At 44.8% G+C, this 24,128-nt stretch overlaps 1 protein-coding gene across 4 annotated transcripts in view; it reads right to left on the bottom strand.

Moving 5' to 3' along the window:
- Positions 1–3,573: 3,573 nt before the first annotated feature.
- LOC115193537 (golgin subfamily A member 7B-like) overlaps positions 3,574–24,128 on the bottom strand; it is a 33,546-nt gene continuing 12,991 nt past the window's right edge. Inside the window, exons 4-7 of one of the 4 annotated variants that reach the window (XR_003878196.1) lie at positions 19,555–19,656; positions 18,243–18,433; positions 5,781–5,831; positions 3,574–4,114 (exon numbers count right to left, since the gene is read on the bottom strand). Coding sequence is in view for 1 of the 4 variants with exons in the window: in XM_029752251.1 (XP_029608111.1) it covers positions 18,347–18,433; positions 19,555–19,656 (189 nt within the window). In the remaining 3 variants the exon portion in view is untranslated. Of the gene's footprint in view, positions 4,115–5,780; positions 5,832–9,297; positions 9,544–17,805; positions 18,434–19,554; positions 19,657–24,128 lie in introns of those variants that run through there. The other 3 variants (XR_003878197.1, XR_003878198.1, XM_029752251.1) reach the window with 3 other exon arrangements.

Raw genomic sequence — 24,128 nt, 5'->3', positions numbered from 1 at the left:
TCTGACTTCCAACAGACCAGATCTGTTCTGTGATGTCTGCAGCATGGAGGCCAAACTCACTCTGTGTGTGAGTGTGTGTTGTGTGAGAGTGTGTGTGTTTTGTGAGAGAGAGAGAGTGTATGTGTGTGCGTCATGACAGTTCACTGGTTGTTACTGTAGTCAGGTTCTCTGGGTTTGTGTGAGGCAGATGCCAGCTGGCATGATGGACCACTACTGCACGGTGACTTGGTTAGGATCGGAGTGGGTGTGCATGTGCTTGTGTGTGTGTGTGTGACTTAGTTACCTTCTCCTACTGCGAGGCAGAACACCGGCCTTGTACATACTTGCTAGCTACAACTTTTGCACAGTTACTTATGTTCAATATTATTATAACTCATATGTCTACGTGTGCCTTAAAGCATCTCTCTGTCTGTTCAAGGACTATTAGCCTATATGTTTTGTTATGAGTACAGTATTACATAGTTAGCCTGGTCCCAGACCTGTTTGTGCTGTCTTGTCAACTCCTATAATATGGTCATTTTTGTGTTGTGACAAGGAGTTGAGAAAACAGCACAAACAGGTCTGGGACCAGGCTATACTAAATATAGTAGGCTACATGATGACAGATAGGAGACTGGTGCACAGATATTGAGATCAGGACTTAAACTGCTCTCAGAGAGGTGATATCCCTCCTTGGCTGAAATAACAACGCACAGGTTAATGAGGCAGTAAAACAGAAAACAGCATGTCAGAGAGCACACACACACACACACACAAACACACACATACTGAAGTTATGTGGTGTGTCGCAGTATTTTTTTAGACAGAGGTTATGCCAGCTCTGCCAAATATGAAAGCACACTGTGTTCAGGGACAGAAACAGAAAGAAAAACTGAGTTAATAAACAGCGTCCTTTTGTTAAGAACTTTTAGAATCCATTGAGGTCAGTTATTTAAACAACTGGGTGACTAGAGCCAAGCAATTAATTAATTAAAGAGAGAGAGAGAGAGAGAGAGAGAGAGAGAGAGAGAGAGAGAGAGAGAGAGAGAGAGAGAGAGAGAGAGAGAGAGAGAGAGAGAGAGAGAGAGAGAGAGAGAGAGAGAGAGAGCAGGACAGAGAGAAAGAGGCTTGGGACAGAGGGAGAAAGAGAGAGCAGGACAGAGAGAAAGAGGCTGGGGACAGAGGGAGAAAGAGAGATGGAGAGAGACGTTTTAGTCACGGTACAAACCCCCTCTGTGTAAGAGATTTGGAAACTATAACCACAACAGCAGAAATTACATTTTAAAGAGGGATGCAGGGAGAGAGAGAATAGGAGGAAGAGAGAGGGTTTGAAAGGGAGAAAGAGATCAAAAGGAAAAAAGGAAGATGGAGAGAGACCTTTTAGTCAGGGAACAAACCCCCTCTGTGAGGGAGTAAGAGATTTGGAAACTATAACCACAACAGCAGAAATGACCTTTTAAAGAGGTATGGAGGGAGAGAGAGAATAGGAGGAAGAGGTAGATAGAGAGAAAGAGAGTGGCCTGTTAGCATAAAAGCTGCTCTTTTTTCCCAGGTGTAGAGCTGTTAGCTCACTCTGTCTTTGAACTCATCCACTCTGTCTTTAAGCCGGTGGCCTTAAAAAGCTACTGTCTCTGTCATAACCTTCTGTGTCAGTGTTCATGTATAGGAGATGAGAAATAGAGTCAATCGCAGGACACCGAACTGAGTAAAACATGTCTTTACTCTAGGAAAAAATGTATATACAAAATCCACGCAGGGATAAAACTCTAACGAAATACATACAACGAACACGACCAACAGTAAAACAATAACACACAAAACATCATGAATATCAGAGGGTTTAAATAGGGAAGTAATCATAATGAAATGGGAACCAGGTGTGAACAATCAAGACATAACAAATGGACAAAGAAACATGGATCGGTGGCAGCTAGAAAGCCGGTGACGATGACCGCCGAACGCCGCCGAACAAGGAGAGGCACCAACTTCGGCGGAAGTCATGACATTCTGTCACAATATTAGCAGACCTTAACGGATCTGAGCTTCACATACACACTGACACCCCTGAAGGCTTACAGACGATATCAATGATGTGATGAATCAAAATGAATGGTGTGTGTGTGTGTCCTCACAAGGTCCTCACAAGGATAGTAAAAAATTTACATTAGACAAGTGGGGACATTTAGCTGGTCCCCACAAGGAAAAAGGCTATTTTAGGCATAGGGATTAGGTTTAAGGTTACAACGGTTAGAATTTTGATTAGGGTTAGGGGTTAGCTTTAGGGTTTGGAGTGACATTTAGGGTTAGGGGTTAGGATCAGGGTTAAGGTTAGGGTTAAGTTAAGGGTTAGGTTTAGGGTTTGGGAAAATAAGATTTTGAATGATAATCAATTGTTCAATTGTTTGGTCCCCACAAGGATAGTAAAACAAGTCAAATTCAGACGTGGGGACATTTCACCAGTCCCCACAAAAAAAAGGCGTAGGGGATAGGTTTAGGGTTAGGTTTACAATTCGGGTTAGAGGTTATAGGAGTTAGGGTTAGGTTCAGTTTTAGGGTTAGGGTTTTGGGGTTAACGTTAGGGTTAAGGTTAGGTTGAGGATTAGGGTTAGGGTTAAGTTTAGGGGTTAGGGAAAATTGGATTTGAATGGGAATTAGTTGTTTGGTCGCCACAAGGATAGTAAAACAAATGTGTGTGCATTTGTATGTTTGCAAATGTCCCTGTATGTGTATGAGTGTGTGTGTGTACAGCCACTGAGATGCCAAAACACTAACCTTTTGTCCCTGGCTCAGAAACATGGCGTGTCCTGAACAAGGACAATATCATTTCATTACAAATAGAGACGGACGTCACATCTCGTCAAGTCTGTGGGATGGCTCCTGTCGTGATTTGGCCTCAGATTGGAGTTGCTGTGGCCATGACTGTCCTAGCACTGGTGTGTGTGTGTGTGTGTGTGTGTGTGTGTGTGTGTGTGTGTGTGTGTGTGTGTGTGTGTGTGTGTGTGTGTGTGTAACAAGGCAGTTTAGGGCTCTCCCAGGCAAGGTAATGGTCCAGATATCCTGTCCTGTCCCAAGCTGATCCACCATTATCTATCTACCTGTCTGCACCATCTCACAAAGTCTACGCTAAAAGAGGAGCAGTTGAGTGCTGAGCAGTTACCCTAGTTCAACTTTGGAAAGACCGTTTTAACACACATCCAAACACAGCAGCTGGAGTAAGAACAGGGGCGGACTGAAACAATAATTCAGGCCGGGAATTTGACTCCATCCCAGGCCACCCTGCTCACGCAAACCACCAGAACGCTAATTTTGTAGGCTAACCCTATTTGTTGATGTAACGCGTACCAAACTAGTTATACATTTGGCCACTATGCTCATCTGGGAAGAAAGTTATCCACATTCCAAAATACAAACATTTGGGACTGACCAACAAGTAGCCTATCTGAACACTGACTTTTCAAGGTATGGTATGGGTGCACCCTCAAACTTACTAGGAATACACCAATCATAGCACACACAAATATACAAGGCTAGACACACAAAACAATTAGCCTACACTTTTTAAAAAGAGAATGAGATACTCAGAGTTAGCTCAAATGTTCAAATGATTATCTTTATATTCAAGCATCAAGAATATCAAAAGTATCAGAAAACGTCACACACACACATTCACTGAACTTGAACATAAGCTACAACAATATAAGTAAGTATAATACAAAAGTCAAAAAAGCACTCCTCTACAAAACAAATGTAGATTACAATGTTCACTCACTGGTGTCCATAAAGCAAACAGCACTAAAATCAACATGAAATTGAACATTGGCTACATAACTGCAAGTATAATACGAATGTCCAAAAAACATGTCTCTGTACAAAAGCTTTAACTCACAGCACATGTTCTTTCACCCTTGTCAGCCTGTTAGGAAGAGTCATAGCTACTTCAGAGTAACCAGGAAGTAGTTACCACTAGTAAACCAGTAGGCGGCACAGTAACTCATTGCTCTCCGCCATATTGTCAATGATGTCATCTTTGTCAAGTCCCATAAGAATCTCCTTCTCTGTTGCCATCTGATTCATTACTGGCGGCGGTGACCCCGGTTTTGTAGTCCTCCAATGCTGACCTTTTCAGTCTTTCCCACTATACAAATTGAAGGAAAGTGGTGTTGGGGGGAAAACATAAGACATTATAAAATCCATGTACACAAACAACAAGTGCGCGGTTAAAATAGGTAAAAAACACACACATTTCTTCCCACAGGGCCGTGGGGTGAGACATGGATGCAGCTTAAGCCCCACCCTCTTCAACATATACAGTTGCAGTTGGAAGCTGACATACATTTTAGCCAAATATTTTAACTCAGTTTTTCACAATTCCTGACATTTAATCCTAATAGAAATTCCCTGTCTTAGGTCAGTTAGGATCAACACTATTTTAAAAATGTGAAATGTCAGAATAATAGTAGAGAGAATGATTCATTTCAGCTTTTATTTATTTCATCACATTCCCAGTTGGTCAGAAGTTTACATACACTCAATTAGTATTTGGTAGCATTGCCTTTAAATTGTTTAACTTGGGTCAAATGTTTTGGGTAGCCTTCCACAAGCTTCCCACAATAAGTTGAGTGAATTTTGGCCCATTCCTCCTGACAGAGCTGGTGTAACTGAGTCAGGTTTGTAGGCCTCCTTGCACGCACACGCTTTTTCAGTTCTGCCCACAAATTTTCTATAGAATTGAGGTCAGGGCTTTGTGATGGCCACTCCAATACCTTGACTTTGTTGTCCTTAAGCCATTTTGCCACAACTTTGGAAGTATGCTTGGGGTCATTGTCCATTTGGAAGACCCATTTGCGACCAAGCTTTAACTTCCTGACTGATGTCAGGAAGATGTAGCCTAAAAATATCCACATAATTTTCCTTCCTCATGTTGCCATCTATTTTGTGGAGTGCACCAGTCCCTTCTGTAGCAAAGCACCCCCACAACATGATGCTGCCACCCCCATGCTTCACGGTTGGGATGGTGTTCCAAACATAACAATGGTCATTATGTACCTTCAGGCATTTGGAAATTGCTCCCAAGGATGAACCAGACTTGTGGAGGTCTACAATTTTTTTTATGTGGTCTTGGCTGATTTCTTTTCATTTTCCCATGATGTCAAGCAAAGAGGCACTGAGTTTGAAGGTAGGCCTTGAAATACATCCACAGGTACACCTCCAATTGTCTCAAATGATGTCAATTAGCCTATCAGAAGCTTCTAAATCCATGACATCATTTTCTGGAATTTTCCCAAGCTGTTTAAAGGCAAAGTCAACTTAGTGTATGTAAACTTCTGACCCACTGGAATTGTGATACAGTGAATTATAAGTGAATAATCTGTCTGTGAATAATTGTTGGAAAAATTAAAATGTGTCATGCACAAAGTAAATGTCCTAACCGACTTGCCAAAACTATAGTTTGTTAATATTAATATTAATATTAAATTTGTGGAGTGGTTGAAAAAGGAGTTTCAATGACTCCAACCGAAGTGTATGTAAACTTCCGACTTCAACTGTATATCAACGAATTGGCGAGGGCACTAGAACAGTCTGCAGCATCCGGTCTCGCCCTACTAGAATCTGATGTCTACTGTTCGCTGGAGGGCCTACAGCAGCACCTAGATCTTCTGCACAGATTCTGTCAGACATGGGCCCTGACAGTAAATCTCAGTAAGAGCAAAGTAATGTTGTTCCAACAAAAGGTCCAGTCGCCAGGACCACAAATACAAATTCCATCTAGACACCGTTGCCATAGAGCATACTATACATACCTTGGCCTAAACATCAGCGCCACAGGTAACATCTACAAAGCTGTGAATGATCTGAAAGACAAGGCAAGAAGGGCATTCTATGCCATCAAAAGGAACATAAAATTCGACATACCATTTAGGATCTGGCTAAAAATACTTGACTCAGTTATAGAACCCATTGCCCTTTATGGTTGTGAGGTCTGGGATCCGCTCACCAACCAAGAATCCACAACATGGGACAATCACCAAAATGAAACTCTGCATGCAGAATTCTGCAAAAATATCCTCTGTGCACAACGAGGAACACCAAATAATGCATGCAGAGCAGAATTAGGCCGATACCCGCTAATTATCAAAATCCAGACAAGATCCGTTAAATTCTACAACAACCTAAAAGGAAGTGATTCCCAAACCTTCCATAACAAAGCCATCACCTACAGAGAGATGAACCTGGAGAAGAGTCCCCTAAGCAAGCTGGTCCTGGGGCTCTTTTCACAAACACAAACACACCCCACAGAGCCCCAGGACAGCAACACAATTAGACCCAACCAAATCATGAGAAAATGAAAAGATAATTACTTGACACATTGGAAAGAATTAACAAAAAAACTGAGCAAACTAGAATGCTATTTGGCCCTAAACAGAGAGTACACAGTGGCAGAATACCTGACCACTCTGACTGACCCAAACTTAAGGAAAGCTTTGAATATGTACAGACTCAGTGAGCATAGCCTTGCTATTGAGTAGGCAGACGTGGCTCTCAAGAGAAGACAGGCTATGTGCACAATGCCCACAAAATGAGGTGGAAACAGAGCTGCACTTCCTAACCTCCTGCCAAATGTATGACCATATTAGAGACACATATTTCCCCCAGATTACACAGATCCGCAAAGAATTCAAAAACAAACCCGATTTTGATAAATTCCCATATTTATTGGTTGAAATACCAGTGTGCCATCACAGCAGCAAGATTTGTGACCTGTTGCCACAAGAAAAGGGCAACCAAGAACAAGCACCATCGTAAATACAACCCATATTTATGTTTATTTATTTTCCCTTTTGTACTTTAACTATTTGCACATCATTACAACACTGTATATATATACATAACATTACATTTGTAATGTCCTTATTCTTTTGGAACTTGTGTGATGTTTACTGTTCATTTTTATTGTTTATTTCGCTTTTGTATATTATCTACTTCACTTGCATTGGCAATGTTAACAAATGTTTCCCATGCCAATAAAGCCCCTTGAACTGAACTGAATTGAATTGAGAGGGGGGGGGGGGGATGGAGAAAAGGAGAGAGGAGAGGGAGAGAGAAGAGGTTGAGAGGGAAAAAAGAGAGAGGTTAAGAGGGAGGACAAGAGAGAGTTCTCAATCTTTACCTCAGATGAACTGTGTCCATGGTGTTTACTGGGACTGAGGGACAACATGGACTCTGTTGCTAAACAACTGATGGCTATGCCCATGGACCAGGCATAACTAGACACACACACACACACGCACGCATGCACACAGACACACACAGACACACACACACACAACAGCCTGTCACAATAAACCAATCTTTCAAGTAATAACATTTTATTTATCTTGAAGTGACTATTTTTTTTAAGCTCAAATCAATAATAATAATCTTTGTGGAATACATAACTCTGACTTTAATAAATGTGTAACTATGATTCTGTAAATACATTAACAGTATTAAGTTGAAGCTGGAATCCTTAATGGTGAAACAGCCACGTCTGTTTGTGATATTACAAAAACAAAGAAGTTACTGCAAACAACAAACCCTGTTGCAATAGAAGAACACAATATGTACTGGAATGTTTTACCATGCTGCATCACGCTCCTCAGCTCGGCCAGACGTCACGCTCCGCAGCTCGGCCAGACGTCACGCTCCGCAGCTTGGCCAGACGTCACGCTCCGCAGCTCGGCCAGACGTCACGCTCCTCAGCTCGGCCAGACGTCACGCTCCTCAGCTCGGCCAGACGTCACGCTCCTCAGCTCGGCCAGACGTCACGCTCCTCAGCTCGGCCAGACGTCACGCTCCTCAGCTCGGCCAGACGTCACGCTCCTCAGCTCGGCCAGACGTCACGCTCCGCAGCTCGGCCAGACGTCACGCTCCTCAGCTCGGCCAGACGTCACGCTCCTCAGCTCGGCCAGACGTCACGCTCCTCAGCTCGGCCAGACGTCACGCTCCTCAGCTCGGCCAGACGTCACGCTCCTCAGCTCAGACGTCACGCTCCTCAGCTCGGCCAGACGTCACGCTCCTCAGCTCGGCCAGACGTCACGCTCCTCAGCTCGGCCAGACGTCACGCTCCTCAGCTCGGCCAGACGTCACGCTCCTCAGCTCAGACGTCACGCTCCTCAGCTCGGCCAGACGTTACGCTCCTCAGCTCGGCCACAAATACAATAACAACGGTCGTAGGGCGGCCATGACGCTGTTCCCGCCTATTGCGGATTCCATCTTTAAGTTATAAGATCCTATTTTTCTTGTTGCAGCAGAGGTGAGTCGGTTAACTCTTGTAGACTACCTCAGGGAAGAAAGTATTTCAGCACTTAGACTCAACAACCTTAGCCTGGGTCCTACTCATTAGGGCCAAATGTTTTGCAAAGGACAACAAAAAACAAGCATTTCTAAGGTAGCCCCTCCCTGTTTCAGTCCATTTTATTCCGTTTGGTGCCTAAGGAACACAAGCCAGAGTACCTGTTTCTTTGTTCAATAGAATGCTTCACTGTTGCCTTGCCAACTAAGGTAAGACAAGGAAGGACAGGTTGACTGACACAGAAACAAACCGGGAACCTAGACTACTCAACATCAAAACATCTTGGCCGTGTTCATTTGGAGCAATGGAAAACGTTTTAAAATCATTTTCAATGGAAAATGAATGTGAATGTTTCCTATTTGACATGTCAAACTAGTCCCTCCCTTTTTCAGTTCGCTTTCTCATGTTTCGTGCCTAATGAACACGACCTTACATTACAGGAAGACTGGATTATCATTCACTTTCACAGGTTTACGTATCAGAACATACGTGTTCACATACTGTATATTGCATTTGAACAATACATCTTAATTTGGTCGTCCTCACATTTTTTATGGGGCTCAGTTAGCAAGCTTACAGTGGCCAACGAGTGGCCTGACATCGGTGAATTCAGTGGCTCAGCAGATTTACAAAAGGCCAACTGCATGACAACTGTTGGTCTTCCCTTACATCTTTACCGTTCACACTAGTACATCCTCCTTTCTCAATATTTTCAGTTCTAAAGGGATACTTCAGGATGTTAAAGGGATACTTTGGGATTTTGGCAATGAAGCCCTTTATCTCCTGGATACCATTTCCGTGTCTTGTGTGCAGTTTGAAGGAAGTAGCTAACTAAAGCTAGCACAATTGCTAACTAGCATTAACAAAATAACTGGAAGTCTGTGGGTATCTTCTAGCAGATACACATAGACTTCCAGTCATTGTGCTAACACTAGTTAGCATTGTTTTGCGAAACTACCTCCAACTTCCTTCATAATGGACACAGACATAAAAATGGTATCCCCAAGTTCATCTGACTCTGGGGAAGTAGATACAAAGCATCATAGCCAAAATCCCATTAAGTCTCTTTTTCTCTCAGTATGCAACACAAAACTATCACATTCTGTCAGTCAATACAGTATGTATGCATGTCTTCTCTTTTCCATCTTTGGCACCTTTCGATCCTCCTCCCGAGTATCTTTCTCATCGTCATCGCCATCAGCATCATCATTGTATTCGTCGTCGTCATCATCCTTATCATCAGATTTTCACAAATAGACTAGGTCACTCGACTCGATGGCGACACTTTTACAGAGTAGATTTTAGTACATGGCCATGGTAGAAACAAAAATGTCAACATCATTCAAATTGATTGGTGATCAGAAAGCACCATATATTTTAGTTTCTTTCTAGCATGACCAGATAGTGACAACGGTGTTTACATGTACAAAAGTTCAAAGGTTATTTACAAGGTCACTGATTGGCTCAGATACATGTCCATAGAGCCCACCGGTTTTCTCATTGGCAGTGTTAAGTATTTTTATTGGTCAGTCAGCCCCAGGTTTGGTAACCAATCCACAGAGAGGAAATATGAAGGCATCGAAAGCACAGGAGGCTGATCAGAGAGCAGAGGAGGTTTCGAAGCACAGTAGGATACACAACCAAGCTGAATGAGTACAGATTTAAAGGGTGTTCTCTGGCTGGGTTTGGCTAGAAGTTGCTCTTAGGCAAATCTAAGATAAGATTACTCTCCCTCAATCCTAACTGTGACCATCAGTAGTAAATCACAAAACTGACCTTGGATCTGTGTTAGGGCAACTTCCTCAGTCCACACACTAGAGAGGGTGATTACAATGCATGTGAGAATGTGTGTGTGTGTTTGAGTGAGAGTGAGAGTGAGAGAGAGAGAGAGAGAGAGAGAGAGAGAGAGAGAGCAGGATAGAGAGCTAGAGAGAGGGAAGGATAGAGAGCTAGAGGGATAGAGATAAAGAGAGGGAAGGATAGAGAGCTAGTGGGATAGAGAGATAAAGAGAGAATGAGAGAGAGAGGGAAGGATAGAGAGATAAAGAGAGAATTAGAGAGAGAGGGAAGGATAGAAAGAGAGGGAGAGAGAGAGAGGGAAGGATAGAGAGATAAAGAGAGAATGAGTGAGAGGGCGGGACAGAGAGAGAGAATGAGAGAGAGGGAGAGACAGAGAGAGAGAATGAGAGAGAGAGGGAGAGACAGAGAGAAGGAGAGACAGAGAGAGGGAGAGACAGAGACAGAGACAGAGAGATAGATAGAGAGATAGAGCAATAAAGAGAGAGAAAAAGAGAGACAATTACGAGAGAGAGAGAGAGAGAGAGAGCAACTACATTACACCCAAGGTCAATGGACTCAGCCACTTGCTTTAAAGTCCCATTGTGTGGTTTGATAACGCAGTAGTAATACCAATGGAGATATTCCTTTATGTTATTTTATCTCTATGGTGGACTGTGATAACCAAGGGCCCACAGAGAAAAACCCAGTCAGACACAGCTGGCATAGAGAAATGTAATCAGTCTCCACTTTACTCCTAATCAACTGATCTCTCTCTCTCTCTCTCTGTGTGTGTATGTGTGTGTCTCTGTGTGTGTCTCTCTCTCTGTGTGTGTGTGTGTGTGTGTGTGTGTGTGTGTGTGTGTGTGTGTGTGTGTGTGTGTGAAAGAGAGAGAGTCATACCCCCCCCCCCCCCCAACCACACACAAACACACCGGGGGTGGTCATTAATATAGGTCCCTAAGTATAGGTCCCTAAATATTAGAACCAGGGAACAGTCATTATCCAGCTGTAGTCCATAAATATAGAGAACCAGGGAACAGTCATTATCCAGCTGTAGTCCATAAATATAGAGAACCAGGGAACAGTCATTATCCAGCTGTAGTCCATAAACTTAGAGAACCAGGGAACAGTCATTATCCAGCTGTAGTCCATAAATATAGAGAACCAGGGAACAGTCATTATCCAGCTGTAAGTCCGTAAATATAGAGAACCAGGGAACAGTCATTATCCAGCTGTAAGTCCCTAAATATTAGAACCAGGGAACAGTCATTATCCAGCTGTAGTCCATAAATATAGAGAACCAGGGAACAGTCATTATCCAGCTGAAGTGTTAAAACCACACCAAGTCTATCTTCTGTGAACCACATCTGTCTAAATAAACCTTGTACAGGCTCGTTTGGAGTAACGAACAATTTGTAATTAGCCAGGCAGTTTAGAAGTGCTACAGGCCAGGGACAAGCATGACTTTAAAGGGCTGGAGGTTTGCTTGTGATTCCAATGAGCTGAGACCACAAACAGAGAACACCGATTGGCTGTGAGGGAGGGAGGGAGGGAGGGAGGGAGGGAGGGAGGGAGGGAGGGAGGGAGGGAGGGAGGGAGGGGGGAGGGAAAGAAGGAAGGATGGAGGGAGGCAGGGAGGGGGGGGTGGAGGAAGCAAGGGAGGGAGGGAAAGAAGGAAGGATGGAGGGAGGGAGCAAGGGAGGGAAGGAGGGAAGGAAGGATGGAGGGAGCAAGGGACGGAGGTGAGGGAGCAAGGGAGGGAGGGAGTATGTGTGTGTCTCTGACCTGAGACCATCTGGTCTGACTGAATGTGGGGCTGCCAGGACTTTGTGTGCAGGAACGCAAGGCCAGGGGCCACAGGTGTGTGTGTGTCTGTGTGTGTCTACATACACTGAGAGTACAAAACATTTGGAACTTTCCATGACAGACTGACCAGCTGAATCCAGTTGACAGCTATGATCCCTTATTGATGCCACCTGTTAAATCCACTTCAATCAGTGTAGACGAAGGGGAGGAGACAGGTTAAAGAAGGATTTTTAAGCCTTAAGACAGTTGAGACATGGATTGTGTATGTGTGCCAATCAGAGGGTGAATGAGCAAGACAAAACATTGAAGTGCCTTTGAATGGGGTATGGTAGTAGGTCCCAGGCACTCCGGTATGAGTGTGTCAAGAACTGCAACGCTGCTAGTTTTTCACTCTCAACAGTTTCCTGTGTGTATCAAGAATGGACCACCACCCAAAAGACATCCAGCCAACTTGACTGTGGGAAGCATTGGAGTCAACATGGGCCAGCATCCCTGTGGAACGATTTTGAAAACTTGTAGTCCATCCCTGATTAATTGAGGATGTTCTGAGGGCAAAAAGAGGTGAAACTCAATATTAGGAAGATGTTCCTAATGTTTTGTACACTTAGTGTATGTTTGTGCATATGCCTGTGTGCATGCATTTGTGGATGTGTGTGTGTGTGTGTGTGTGTGTGTGTGTGTGTGTGTGTGTGTGTGTGTCTGTGTGAGTGTTGCGCTGTGGATCACCAGTACCCAGTGCTCTAAATCAGCATGGATAAATAATCCAAAGTGTTTCAGTGCTCAGTGTTTTGAAGTCCGAGCCAGATCCATGTGAAATGACCCAGAAGAACTAGCAGTCCCCACACACACACACACACACACACATACACACACACACGCGCACACACACACACACACACACACACACACACACAGGAAGCTGAAGCAGTAGGTAGAAACAGAACAGGGCAGGACATGTCAGCATTCACAATGCACTGGCCTCGTTTTCACACTGCCTGAAATTAACTGTCTCAAAAACAATATCAGTAAGTGTGCCATTGTCAGCAATCAAAGTGATAGTTATGTGAATCAAGAACGGTCCACCACCCACAATATATCACCAATCGAAGATGGTGTAGCATCAAGACGTGTTTGTTTTTGACCCGTGTTTTGCCCCGTGTAAATATTCAGCTTTTTTCATTTTTTTCTCGTTTTTCTGTATACAATCCCTTTTTCCATTTTTGAATGAAATATACCTTCTTGCAACCCGCCTCACCTAACGTGGTACGGATATGCCTTTTTTTTAGACCTTATAACTGGAACCTCCATCAGAAGCTAGCCTTCAGAAGCTAGCCCACTAATTAGCTACGAGCTATTTAGTCTTTGTTAGCCACTGCTAGCAGTCTTTACCTTTAGCACAGACACCAGACGCTTTAGCCCGGATAGCCCGCATAGCCCGGGTAACACCTGCCAGTCTGCACAGCGCAATATCAGCCCTGAGCATATCGGACTGCTTTTTTCCCCCCACTACATCACCAGATTCCTGCCGCAAGCTCTGGACCATTTCACTGGATCATCGCAACTAGCTAGCTGCTACCGAGTGGCTATCGTGGCTAATGCCCTTGTCCAGAAGCAAGCACCAGTTAGCCTCGAGCTAGGCCCATTCTCCCGGCTAGCAAACGAAGTACACCAACTACAATACTTCTCTTGCCAATTGGCCTGGACCCTTTGTCGACACAAAGCCCCGCCGATCCATCACGACTGGTCTGCTGACGTATTTTGCTGATGTGCTCTCAACCGGTCTCTGCATCGTTGATGTCGGTGAGGACCCAGCTACTAGCCCCGGCCCACTAACTCTCCGCCGTGTCTCCCGCTCGCCTAGCGTAGTGTCGACTGCCGAGTGGCTCCGTTTCGTCCATTGCTGCTCATTGGACCCTATGATCACTCGGCTACACAGCTGATGCCTACTGGACTGTTCATTAACACGGTACTTCATTTTGTTTATCTGTCGGCCCCAGCCTCAAACTCAGGCCCTGTGTGAAGCTAACTGACCCTCTCTGCCCATTCATCAGCATTTACCCGTTGTTTTTGTCCTAGCTGTTAACCCGTTGTTGTCTTAGCCCTCCCAATAAACACCTGTGATTGCTTTATGCCTCTAATGTCAATATGCCTTGTATACTGTTGTTTAGGGTAGCTCTCATTGTTTTGTTTTACTGCGGAGCCCCTAGACTCACCCTACAGGCCTCGGTTAGCTCCCTTGCCCCACCCCCACACATGCGGAGACCGCACCTCGCTCAACTGGTGCTTCCAGTGATGCAGCTTCTCTCATCGTCACTCAATGCCTTGGTTTACCTCCACTGTACTTGCACCCTGCCATGCCCTTGTCTGTGCATTATGCCCTGAATCTATCCTACCATGCCCAGAAGTCTGCTCCTTTCACTCTCTGTTCCGAACGCACTTTCAGCCGTACCCTCATCCTACTCCTCCTCTGTTCCTCTGGTGATGTAGAGGTTAACCCAGCCTTGGTTTCATGCATGTTAACATCAGCAGCCTCCTCCCTAAGTTTGCTTTATTCACTGCTTTGGCACACTCCGCCAACCCTGATGTCTTAGCTGTGTCTGAATCCTGGCTTAGGAAGACCACCAAAAATTCTGAAATTTCCATCCCCAATTACGACATTTTCAGTCAAGATAGAACTGCTAAAGGGGGCGAAGTTGCAATCTACTGTAGAGATAGCCTGCAGAGTTTTGTCCTACTATCCAGGTCTATACCCAAACAGTTTGAGCTTCTACTTCTAAAAATCCATCTCTCCAGAACTAAGTCTCTCACTGTTGCCGCTTGTTATAGAACCCTCTCAGCTCCCAGCTGTGCCCTGGATACCATATGTGAATTGATTGACCCCCATCTATCGTCAGAGTTCATACTGTTAGGTGACCTAAATTGGGATATGCTTAACACCCCGGCTGTCCTACAATCTAAGCTAGATGCCCTCAATCTCACACAAATTATCAAGGAACCTACCAGGTACAACCCCAAATCCATAAACATGGGCACCCTCACAGATATCATCCTGACCAACTTGCACTCTAAATACACCTCTGCTGTCTTCAACCAGGATCTCAGCAATCACTGCCTCATTGCCTGTGTCCGTTATGGGTCAAACGACCACCCCTCATCACTGTCAAACGCTCCCTAAAACACTTCTGTGAGAAGGCCTTTCTAATCGACCTGGCCCGGGTATCCTGGAAGGATATTGACCTCATCTTGTCAGTAGAGGATGACTGGTTGTTCTTCAAAAGTGCCTTCCACACCATCTTAAATAAGCATGCCCCATTCAAAAAATGTTGAACTAAGAACAGATATAGCCCTTGGTTCACTGCAGACTTGACTACCCTTGACCAGCACAAAAACATCCTGTGGCACACTGCACTAGCTTCAAATAGTCCCCGCGATATGCAACTTTTCAGGGAAGTCTGGAACCAATATACACAGTCAGTTTGGAAAGCAAAGGCTAGCTTTTTCAAACAGAAATTTGCATCCTGCAGCACTAATTCCAAAAGGTTTTGGGACACTGTAAAGTCCATGGAGAATAAGAGCACCTCCTCTCAGCTGCCGACTGCACTGAGGCTAGGAAACACTGTCACCACTGATAAATCCACAATAATCGAGAATTTCAATAAACATTTCTCTACGGCTGGTCACGCTTTCCACCTGGCTACCCCAACCCCAGCCAACAGCTCTGCCCAAGCCCACCCCCACTTCTCCTTCACCCAAATCCAGACAGCTGATGTCCTGAAAGACCTGCAGAATGTGGATCCCTACAAATCTGCTGGGCTAGACAATCTGGACCCTCGCTTCCTAAAATTATCCGCCGCCATTGTCGCAACCCCTATTACTAGTCTGTTCAACCTCTCTTTCATATCGTCTGAGATTCCTGAAGACTGGAAAGCGGCCGCAGTCATCCCTCTCTTCAAAGGGGAAGACACTCTAGACCCAAACTGTTACAGACATATATCCATCCTGCCCTGCCTTTCTAAAGTCTTCGAAAGCCAATTGAACAAACAGATCACCGACCATCTGGAATCCCACCGTACCTTCTCCGCTATGCAGTCCGGTTTCCGAGCTGGTCACGGGTGCACCTTAGACACGCTCAAGGTCCTAAATGATATCATAACCACCATCGATAAAAAACAGTATTGTACAGCCGTCTTCATTGACCTGTCTAAGGCTTTCGACTCTGTCAATCACCGCATTCTTATCGGCAGACTCAACAGCCTTGATTTCTCTAATGACTGCCTCGCCTGGTTCACTAACTACTTCTCAGATAGAGTTCATTGTATCAAATCGGAGGGCCTGTTGTCCGGACCTCCGGCAGCCTCTATGGGGATGCCACAGGGTTCAATTCTCGGGCCGACTCTTTTCTCTGTATATATCAATGATGTCGCTCTTGCTGCGGGTGATTCTTTGATCCACCTCTACGCAGACAACACCATTCTGGCTCTTCTTTGGACACTGTGTTAACAACCCTTCAAATGAGCTTCAATGCCATACAACACTCCTTCCGTGGCCTTCAACTGCTCTTAAACGCTAGTAAAACTAAATGAATGCTCTTCAACTGATCGCTGCCCACCCCCGCCCGTCGGCCTAGCATCACTACTCTGGACGGTTCTGATTTAGAATATGTGGACAACTATAAATACCTAGGTGTCTCGCTAGACTGTAAACTCTCCTTCCAGATTCATATTAAGCACCTCGAATCTAAAATTAAATCTAGAATCGGCTTTCTATTTCGCAACAAAGCCTCCCTCACTCATGCTGCTAAACATACCCTCGTAAAACTGACTATCCTGCCGATCCTTGACTTCAGCGATGTCATTTACAAAATAGCCTCCAACACTCTACTCAGCAAGTTGGATGCAGTCTATCACAGTGCCATCAGTTTTGTCACCACAGCCCCATATACTATCCACCATTGCGACCTGTATTCTCTTGTTGGCTGGTCCTCGCTACATATTCGTTGCCAAACCCACTGGCTCCAGGTCATCTATAAGACATTTGCTAGGTAAAGCTCTGGTCACCATAGCAACACCCACCTGGAGCACGTGCTCCAGCAGGTATATATCACTGGTCATCCCCAAAGCCAACACTTCCTTTGGCCGCCTTTCCTTCCAGTTCTCTGCTGCCAATGACTGGAACGAATTGCAAAAATCACTGAAGTTGGAGACATATCTCCCTCACTAACTTCAAGCATTGCCTGTCAGAGCAGCTTACCGATCGCTGCAGCTGTACACAGCCCATCTGTAAATAGCCCATCCAACCAACTACCTACCTCATCCCCATATTTGTTTTTTTCTGCTCTTTTGCACACCAGTATTTGTACTTGCACATCCTCATCTGCACATCTATCACTCCAGTGTTAATTGCTCAATTGTAATTACTTCGCCACTATGGCCTATTTATTGCCTTACCTCCTTACTTCATTTGCACAAACTGTATACATATTTTCTATTGTGTTATTGACTGTACGTTTGTTTATCCCATGTGTAACTCTGTGTTGTTGTTTATGTCGCACTGCTTTGCTTTACCTTGGCCAGGTCGCAGTTGTAAATGAGAACTTGTTCTCAACTGGCCTACCTGGTTAAATAAAGGTGAAATAAAATAAATAAAATATGCTACTACTACTTCAAAATATTCAATTTGATCCAGTTTGCTACAGCAGGAAAATAATCCTGCAGCAACAGGAAATGTGAATTAATATATTGATTATTATTAATTCACATTTTTGTAGGGGTTGATCAATTATTTAAGTGGAAATTGACACGTTAACATTTTGGAAATTACAGACTTCGGAAGCCTTTCTAAACCTCAAATACACTACACATTTTACCTTTCCTGCTTTACAGGAAGGTTCTCCTGCAACAGGGTGATCAAATTAAGATCCTACATCTGTATTGGCTATGGCATAATAGTTCCATTTGAAGTCATGGAAACACAGGGAATAGTGACACAGCAGAATGACAGTCGGCTGAATGAGTAGTCTGCAGAAACATCTAACCATCAGATACTCAAAGATGTGTGTTTCAATGTCTGCCCCTGTTCTTCAGTAGCCTCGTCCTGGCCTCTCTCTTTAGTCTCCCTGACACACAACTACAGATAGTATATACAATCAATATTTACTTCCTGTATGACATATGCATCTATACTCAGAACTAGAGACAGTATATTGATTAGATATGTGTCTATACTCAGAACTAGAGATAGTATATTGATTACATATGCATCTATAGTCAGAACTAGAGATAGTATATTGATTACATATGCATCTACACTCCAAACTAGAGATAGTATATAGATTACGTTGATATACATCTATAGTCAGAAGCGGGTGCTCTCTTGTTTCAGCATGCGGATGTTGGTGAAAGATCCGCTGCTTCTGTGGTGGTACCCATATCCCTGGTGCTGATCCTCCAGTCACCGCTGGCTGCTGCCACCAGACGACACACTGCTGCTGTGGCTAGAGCCGCTCGAACCGCGGTCCTCAAACACACTCACCTCGATCTGAAGGACAGGTATTAAGGAGTATAGACGAGAGAGAGAGAGAGAGAGAGAGAGAGAGAGAGAGAGAGAGATGGTGTGGGACGGTGTGGGACACTGGGTACTACGTGTCAGATGGTGTCAATTGGTACAGACATGCAAAAATGCATACACACAGACACACACACACAATACTTAGTACTGTGTAAAAAAGTGATTATTGTATAGGTATAGCTTGGCCTTCTGTTATCCCTCTGTGTTTCTCATTGTCTCAGGAGAGAGAGGGAGGGACAACCCAGCCAGGCCAGTGTGATGATCCGCTGGACACATCACTGTGTACCAAATGGCACCTATTCACTATATAGCCCCATGGGTCCTGGCCAAAAGTACGTACCCATTGTCTTTATCCCTGCCTTTCCCTGTAGAGTAGGGCTGGGGGGGAGTGACAGAGGAGAGAGCAGCTCCAGGGGGAGTGACAGAGGAGACAGCAGCTCCAGGGGGGAGTGACAGAAGAGACAGCAGCTCCAGGGGGAGTGACAGAGGAGACAGCAGCGCCAGGGGGGAGTGACAGAGGAGACAGCAGCTCCAGGGGGGAGTGACAGAGGAGACAGCAGCTCCAGGGGGGAGTGACAGAGGAGACAGCAGCTCCAGGGGGAGTGACAGAGGAGAGAGCAGCTCCAGGGGGGAGTGACAGAGGAGACAGCAGCTCCAGGGGGAGTGACAGAGGAGAGAGCAGCTCCAGGGGGGAGTGACAGAGGAGACAGCAGCTCCAGGGGGAGTGACAGAGGAGACAGCAGCTCCAGGGTGAGTGACAGAGGAGGGGGGAGAAAATTAGGAAGAAAATAGGTCTTCAAAAAAGTTTTTAAAAAATTGTGAGCTACAACCACACTAATATAGCCCTCTAACCCTCAAAACATTTACTTTTTGAGGCTTTGTGTTGTCACTTTACTCACCAGCAGTCAACTTTGTGGCAACCTATGTCTACATAAACATCTAACCTTGACCCCTGACCTATAAACTCGGACCCCTAAACCCTGACCCTATAAATCAACCCCTCACTTCCTATTATAGTTCTAGCATGGTTCTGAGATTAGAAATAAGACCAGCTGTGTAACAATAGACCAATTTATTGCTCAAAAGGATACGACTCTCATGCCTCTCTCTATAGGGTCTGTCAGTAATAGACCTCTGGGAGCGTAGAGCTTCTCATTCTGCTCCTGGATGTACCCTGAGATCTTCTTCAACATCTGACAGAGGGAGAGGAGAGAGAGAGAGGAGGTGGAGGGAGATATGAGAGTGAGAAAGACAGAGAGAGAGAGAGAGGGAGGAGGAGGATGGAGAGGAGAGGGAGAAAGACAGAGAGAGCGAGAGAAAGCGAGAGAGAGCGAGAGAGAGGAGGAGGGAGGAGAGATGAGAGGGAGAAAGACAGACAAATTCAATAGGCGAAATGCTAAAGAATCCTTACCCCTCGCTCTTACGTTAGCCCCCCCCCTCGCTCTTACTTACAGTGGATATATATATATTTATTTGTATATATCCACTGTACATTCAAATCACGTCAAATTGGTTCCTGTTTCAGTCTCGTCTTGGTCATGTTCGCGTATGGTCAATCAAAATCATCATAATAATTGGTTGACAATAGCGCCTCCCACAATGCAGGCAATGGCAATCAAATCAATCAAATGTTACAGGTCACATACACATATTTAGCAGATGTTACAGGTCACATACACATATTTAGCAGATGTTACAGGTCACATACACATATTTAGCAGATGTTACAGGTCACATACACATATTTAGCAGATGTTACAGGGCACATACACATATTTAGCAGATGTTACAGGGCACATACACATATTTAGCAGATGTTACAGGGCACATACACATATTTAGCAGATGTTACAGGGCACATACACATATTTAGCAAATGTTACAGGTCACATACACATATTTAGCAGATGTTACAGGTCACATACACATATTTAGCAGATGTTACAGGTCACATACACATATTTAGCAGATGTTATTGCGGGCGAAATGCTTGTGTTCCTAACTCCAACAGTGCAGTAGTATCTAACTCACAACAATACACACGAATGTAAAAGTAAAAGAATGGAATTAATAAATATTAGGACGAGCAATGTCAGAGTGGCATTGACTAAAATACAGTAGAATAGAAAACAGTGTATACATATGAAATGAGTGAAGCAGTATGTAAAGCAGTAACATTATTAAAGTGACTAGTGTTCCATTATTAAAGTGGCCAGTGATTTCATGTCTATGTATATACGGCAGCAGCCTCTAAGGTGCAGGGTTGCGTAACCGGGTGGTAGCCGGCTAGTGATGGCTATTTAACAGTCTGATGGCCTTGAGATAGGAGCTGTTATTCAGTCTCTCGGTCCCGGCGTACTGACCTCGCCTTCTGGATGATAACAGGGTGGACAGGCTGTGGCTCGGGTGGTTGTTGTCCTTGATGATCTTTTTGGCCTTCCTGTGACATCGGGTGGTGTAGGTGTCCTGGAGGGCAGGCAGTGTGCGCCCAGTGATGTGTTGTGCAGACCACACCACCATCTGGAGAGCCCTGCGGTTGCGGGCGGTGCAGTTGCTGTACCAGGCGGTGATACAGCCTGACAGGATGCTCCCAATTGTGCATCTGTGAAAGTTTGTGAGGGTCTTAAGGAGCCAAGCCGAATTTCTTCAGCCTCCTGAGGTTTTCCACCTGAATGTCTGTGGGGTGGACCATTTCAGATTGTCAGTGATGTGTACGCCAAGGAACTTGAAGCTTTTCACCTTCGCCACTGCGGTCCTGTCAATATGGATAGGGCCGTACTCCCTCTGCTGTTTCCTGAAGTCCACGATCAGCTCCTCCATTTTGTTGACGTTGAGGGAGAGGTTATTTTCATGGCACCATTTCGCCAGGGCCCTCACCTCCTCCTTGTAGTCTGTCTCATCATTGTTGGTAATCAGGCCTTTCTACTGTTGTGTCGTCTGCAAACTTGATGATTGAGGCGTGCGTGGCACGCAGTCATGGGTGAACAGGGAGTACTGGAGGGGGCGGAGAACGCACCCTTGTGGGGCCCCCTGTGTTGAGGATCAGTGTTGTTTCCTACCTTCACCACCTGAGGTCCGCCCGTCAGGAAGTCCAGGACCCAGTTGCACAGGGCGGGGTTCAGACCCAGTGCCCCGAGCTTGATGATGAGCTTGGAGGGTAGTATGGTGTTGAAGGCTGAGCTGTAGTCAATGAACAGCATTCTTACATAGGTATTCTTCTTGTCCAGATGGGATAGGGCAGTGTGATGGTGATTGCATCATCAGTGGACCTATTGGGGTAGTAAGAAAAATGAAGTGGGTCTAGGGTGACAGGTAGGGTGGAGGTTATATGATCCTTAACTAGCTGTCAGAACATCGACGGAAGGTGGCGCCCCTCCTCGCCCGGGCGGTGCTCGGCGGTCGTCGTCGCCGGCCTACTAGCGGCCACCGATCCTTTTTTTATTTTCTGTTGGTTAGGTCTTGTTTAGTTGGAACCTGTTTCTTATTAGTTCATTAGTGGGGGAGGGTATTTAGTCGTTCTGTGTAGTTTGTGCTGTGTGCGTGATTGTTTGTTGTCAGGTGTTACGTGTTTGAGGTACAGGTGTTTTTTTCCTCTGCCTGTGGGTTTCAGTGCAACGTGTTTTGGGCTGCTTGTTTTGGGCATTTGTTTTGCCTTGCCCTGCCTTACCTGTTTTCTGGGCAACGTATGGATATCTAATAAATATTTTTTGTGTGTTCACGGACTTGAGTCTCCTGCGTCTGACTTCGACCCTCCTGTTTCCTGGTGAACACTGACAGTAGCCTCTCAAAGCACTTCATGATGACAGAAGTGAGTGCCAAGGGGCGATAGTCATTTAATTCAGTTACCTTTGCTTTCTTCGGTAAAGGAACAATGGTGGACATCTTGAAGCAAATGGGGACAGCAGACTGGGATAGTGAGAGATTGAATAGTTCCGTAAACACACCAGCCAGCTGGTCTGAACATGCTCTGAGGCCGCGGCTGGGGATGCCATCTGGGCTGGCAGCCTTGCGAGGGTTAACACGTTTAAATGTCTTACTCACGTATGACATCGGTGAGGAGCAACTGCAGAAACTTGCAGTCAACTGCAGTCAAAACATTTTAGGTGTAGGTGCAAGTTGGACAATTTTTATCCCTAAAATGGAACACACTTTGAAAGGTGGTGACCAATGATGTGCGCATGTACACAGGTGCGCTTCACGCTGCTACGGCACGGTAGCTACTGGACCAAAACAGCAGAGAAGTTTAGGCTTGCGCTTTAACGGTCCTGGTTGTTACGGAAATTGATCCACTACTACTGTTTACTTCGTGAGTCTACCTTTAAACCTAACCTATGAATTGACCCATCAGCTGTGGGGGAGTAATGTCCTCCATTAGTGGCAAGAGGGGACATCCCAAAAACACATGTCTCCTAGCCTCCCACGCATGGGCTTCTTTCTGTCCCTAACAATAAAACTAAAACTGAAATTAAATAATATCAAAACGAAATAGAATTGTTTTCATAATACTGAAACTAAATTGAAACTAGTAAAGGGAATCTGAAAACTAACTGAAACTAAACTGAATGTCAAATACAAATAAACAGAAATAAAAAATTATACAAAAACACAAAACTATAATAACTTTGGCATGTATGTGTGCACACACAAACACACAAACAAATACACACGCACGCACGCACACACACACACACATAAAAATACACACACTAGTCTTCCTGGGTGGGTATAGCAAATCTCTGTCATCTGTCATCTGTCATTTACTGAGATTTTATTAAATCTAGTATAAATAAACAGATTTCTTCACATATGATCTCTAGATCTCCATGTTGCAGATATCTTATCTGACAAAGATATTAGTAGAGGAGAGCAGAGAGGCCACTGAATGGCAATGAATGTAGTGTGTCTTGACTCACTTCCAGTACTTTGCATGGGTCTTGATCACAAAAATGCTTACAAAAACAAACTAAACCTTTAATAGAGATGAATTCTGTGTCTCGATTTGCAGTCTGAACTTCAGTATTGTCTCAGTGAAAGAATGTTTATGAGAACGTAACAAAAACATGGAGATGAATGTTATCAGAGAAGAGGGGCAGGCTGGGAGTTTTTGCTCTCTTAACATCTTGTTCCGTCTGACCTAATGACAGGGACACACACAGCTGAGGGGAAGATTAATCTCTGTGTGTGTGTGTGTGTGTGTGTGTGACCGTAGCAGCATCAAGATAAAGGCCAGGTGATTAATCCCTTTATCAGTTGTGTTTATGCCTGACAGTCACTTAGATGGAAAACACACACACACACACACACACATACACACACTACACTAGCATGGAAACACACCCACACACATGCTCAGCCAAAGGCCCTGAGATAAAGTCTGACTGAGCCTGTCTCTGATGTACTGTGTGTGTGTGTGTGTGTGTGTGTGTGTGTGTGTGTGTGTGTGTGTGTGTGTGTGTGTGTGTGTGTGTGTGTGTGTGTGTGTGTGTGTGTACGTGTGTGTCTGTGAGAGTGTGTGTGTGTGTGTGTGTGTGTGTGTGTGTGTGTGTGTGTGTGTGTGTGTGTGTGTGTGTGCCTCACTGATCTAATCCCCCTGGTCTCAGCGTGTATATAAAGCCACATAGAGCATGATCAAACTGAGAGACATGGTTAGATTGAGGTCAGCAGA

The sequence above is a fragment of the Salmo trutta genome, chromosome 5, assembly GCF_901001165.1.
Source record: "Salmo trutta chromosome 5, fSalTru1.1, whole genome shotgun sequence".
Lineage (NCBI taxonomy): Eukaryota > Metazoa > Chordata > Actinopteri > Salmoniformes > Salmonidae > Salmo > Salmo trutta.
Note: the sequence above shows the minus strand (reverse complement) of the source record. Positions and strands in the feature narration are given on the sequence as shown.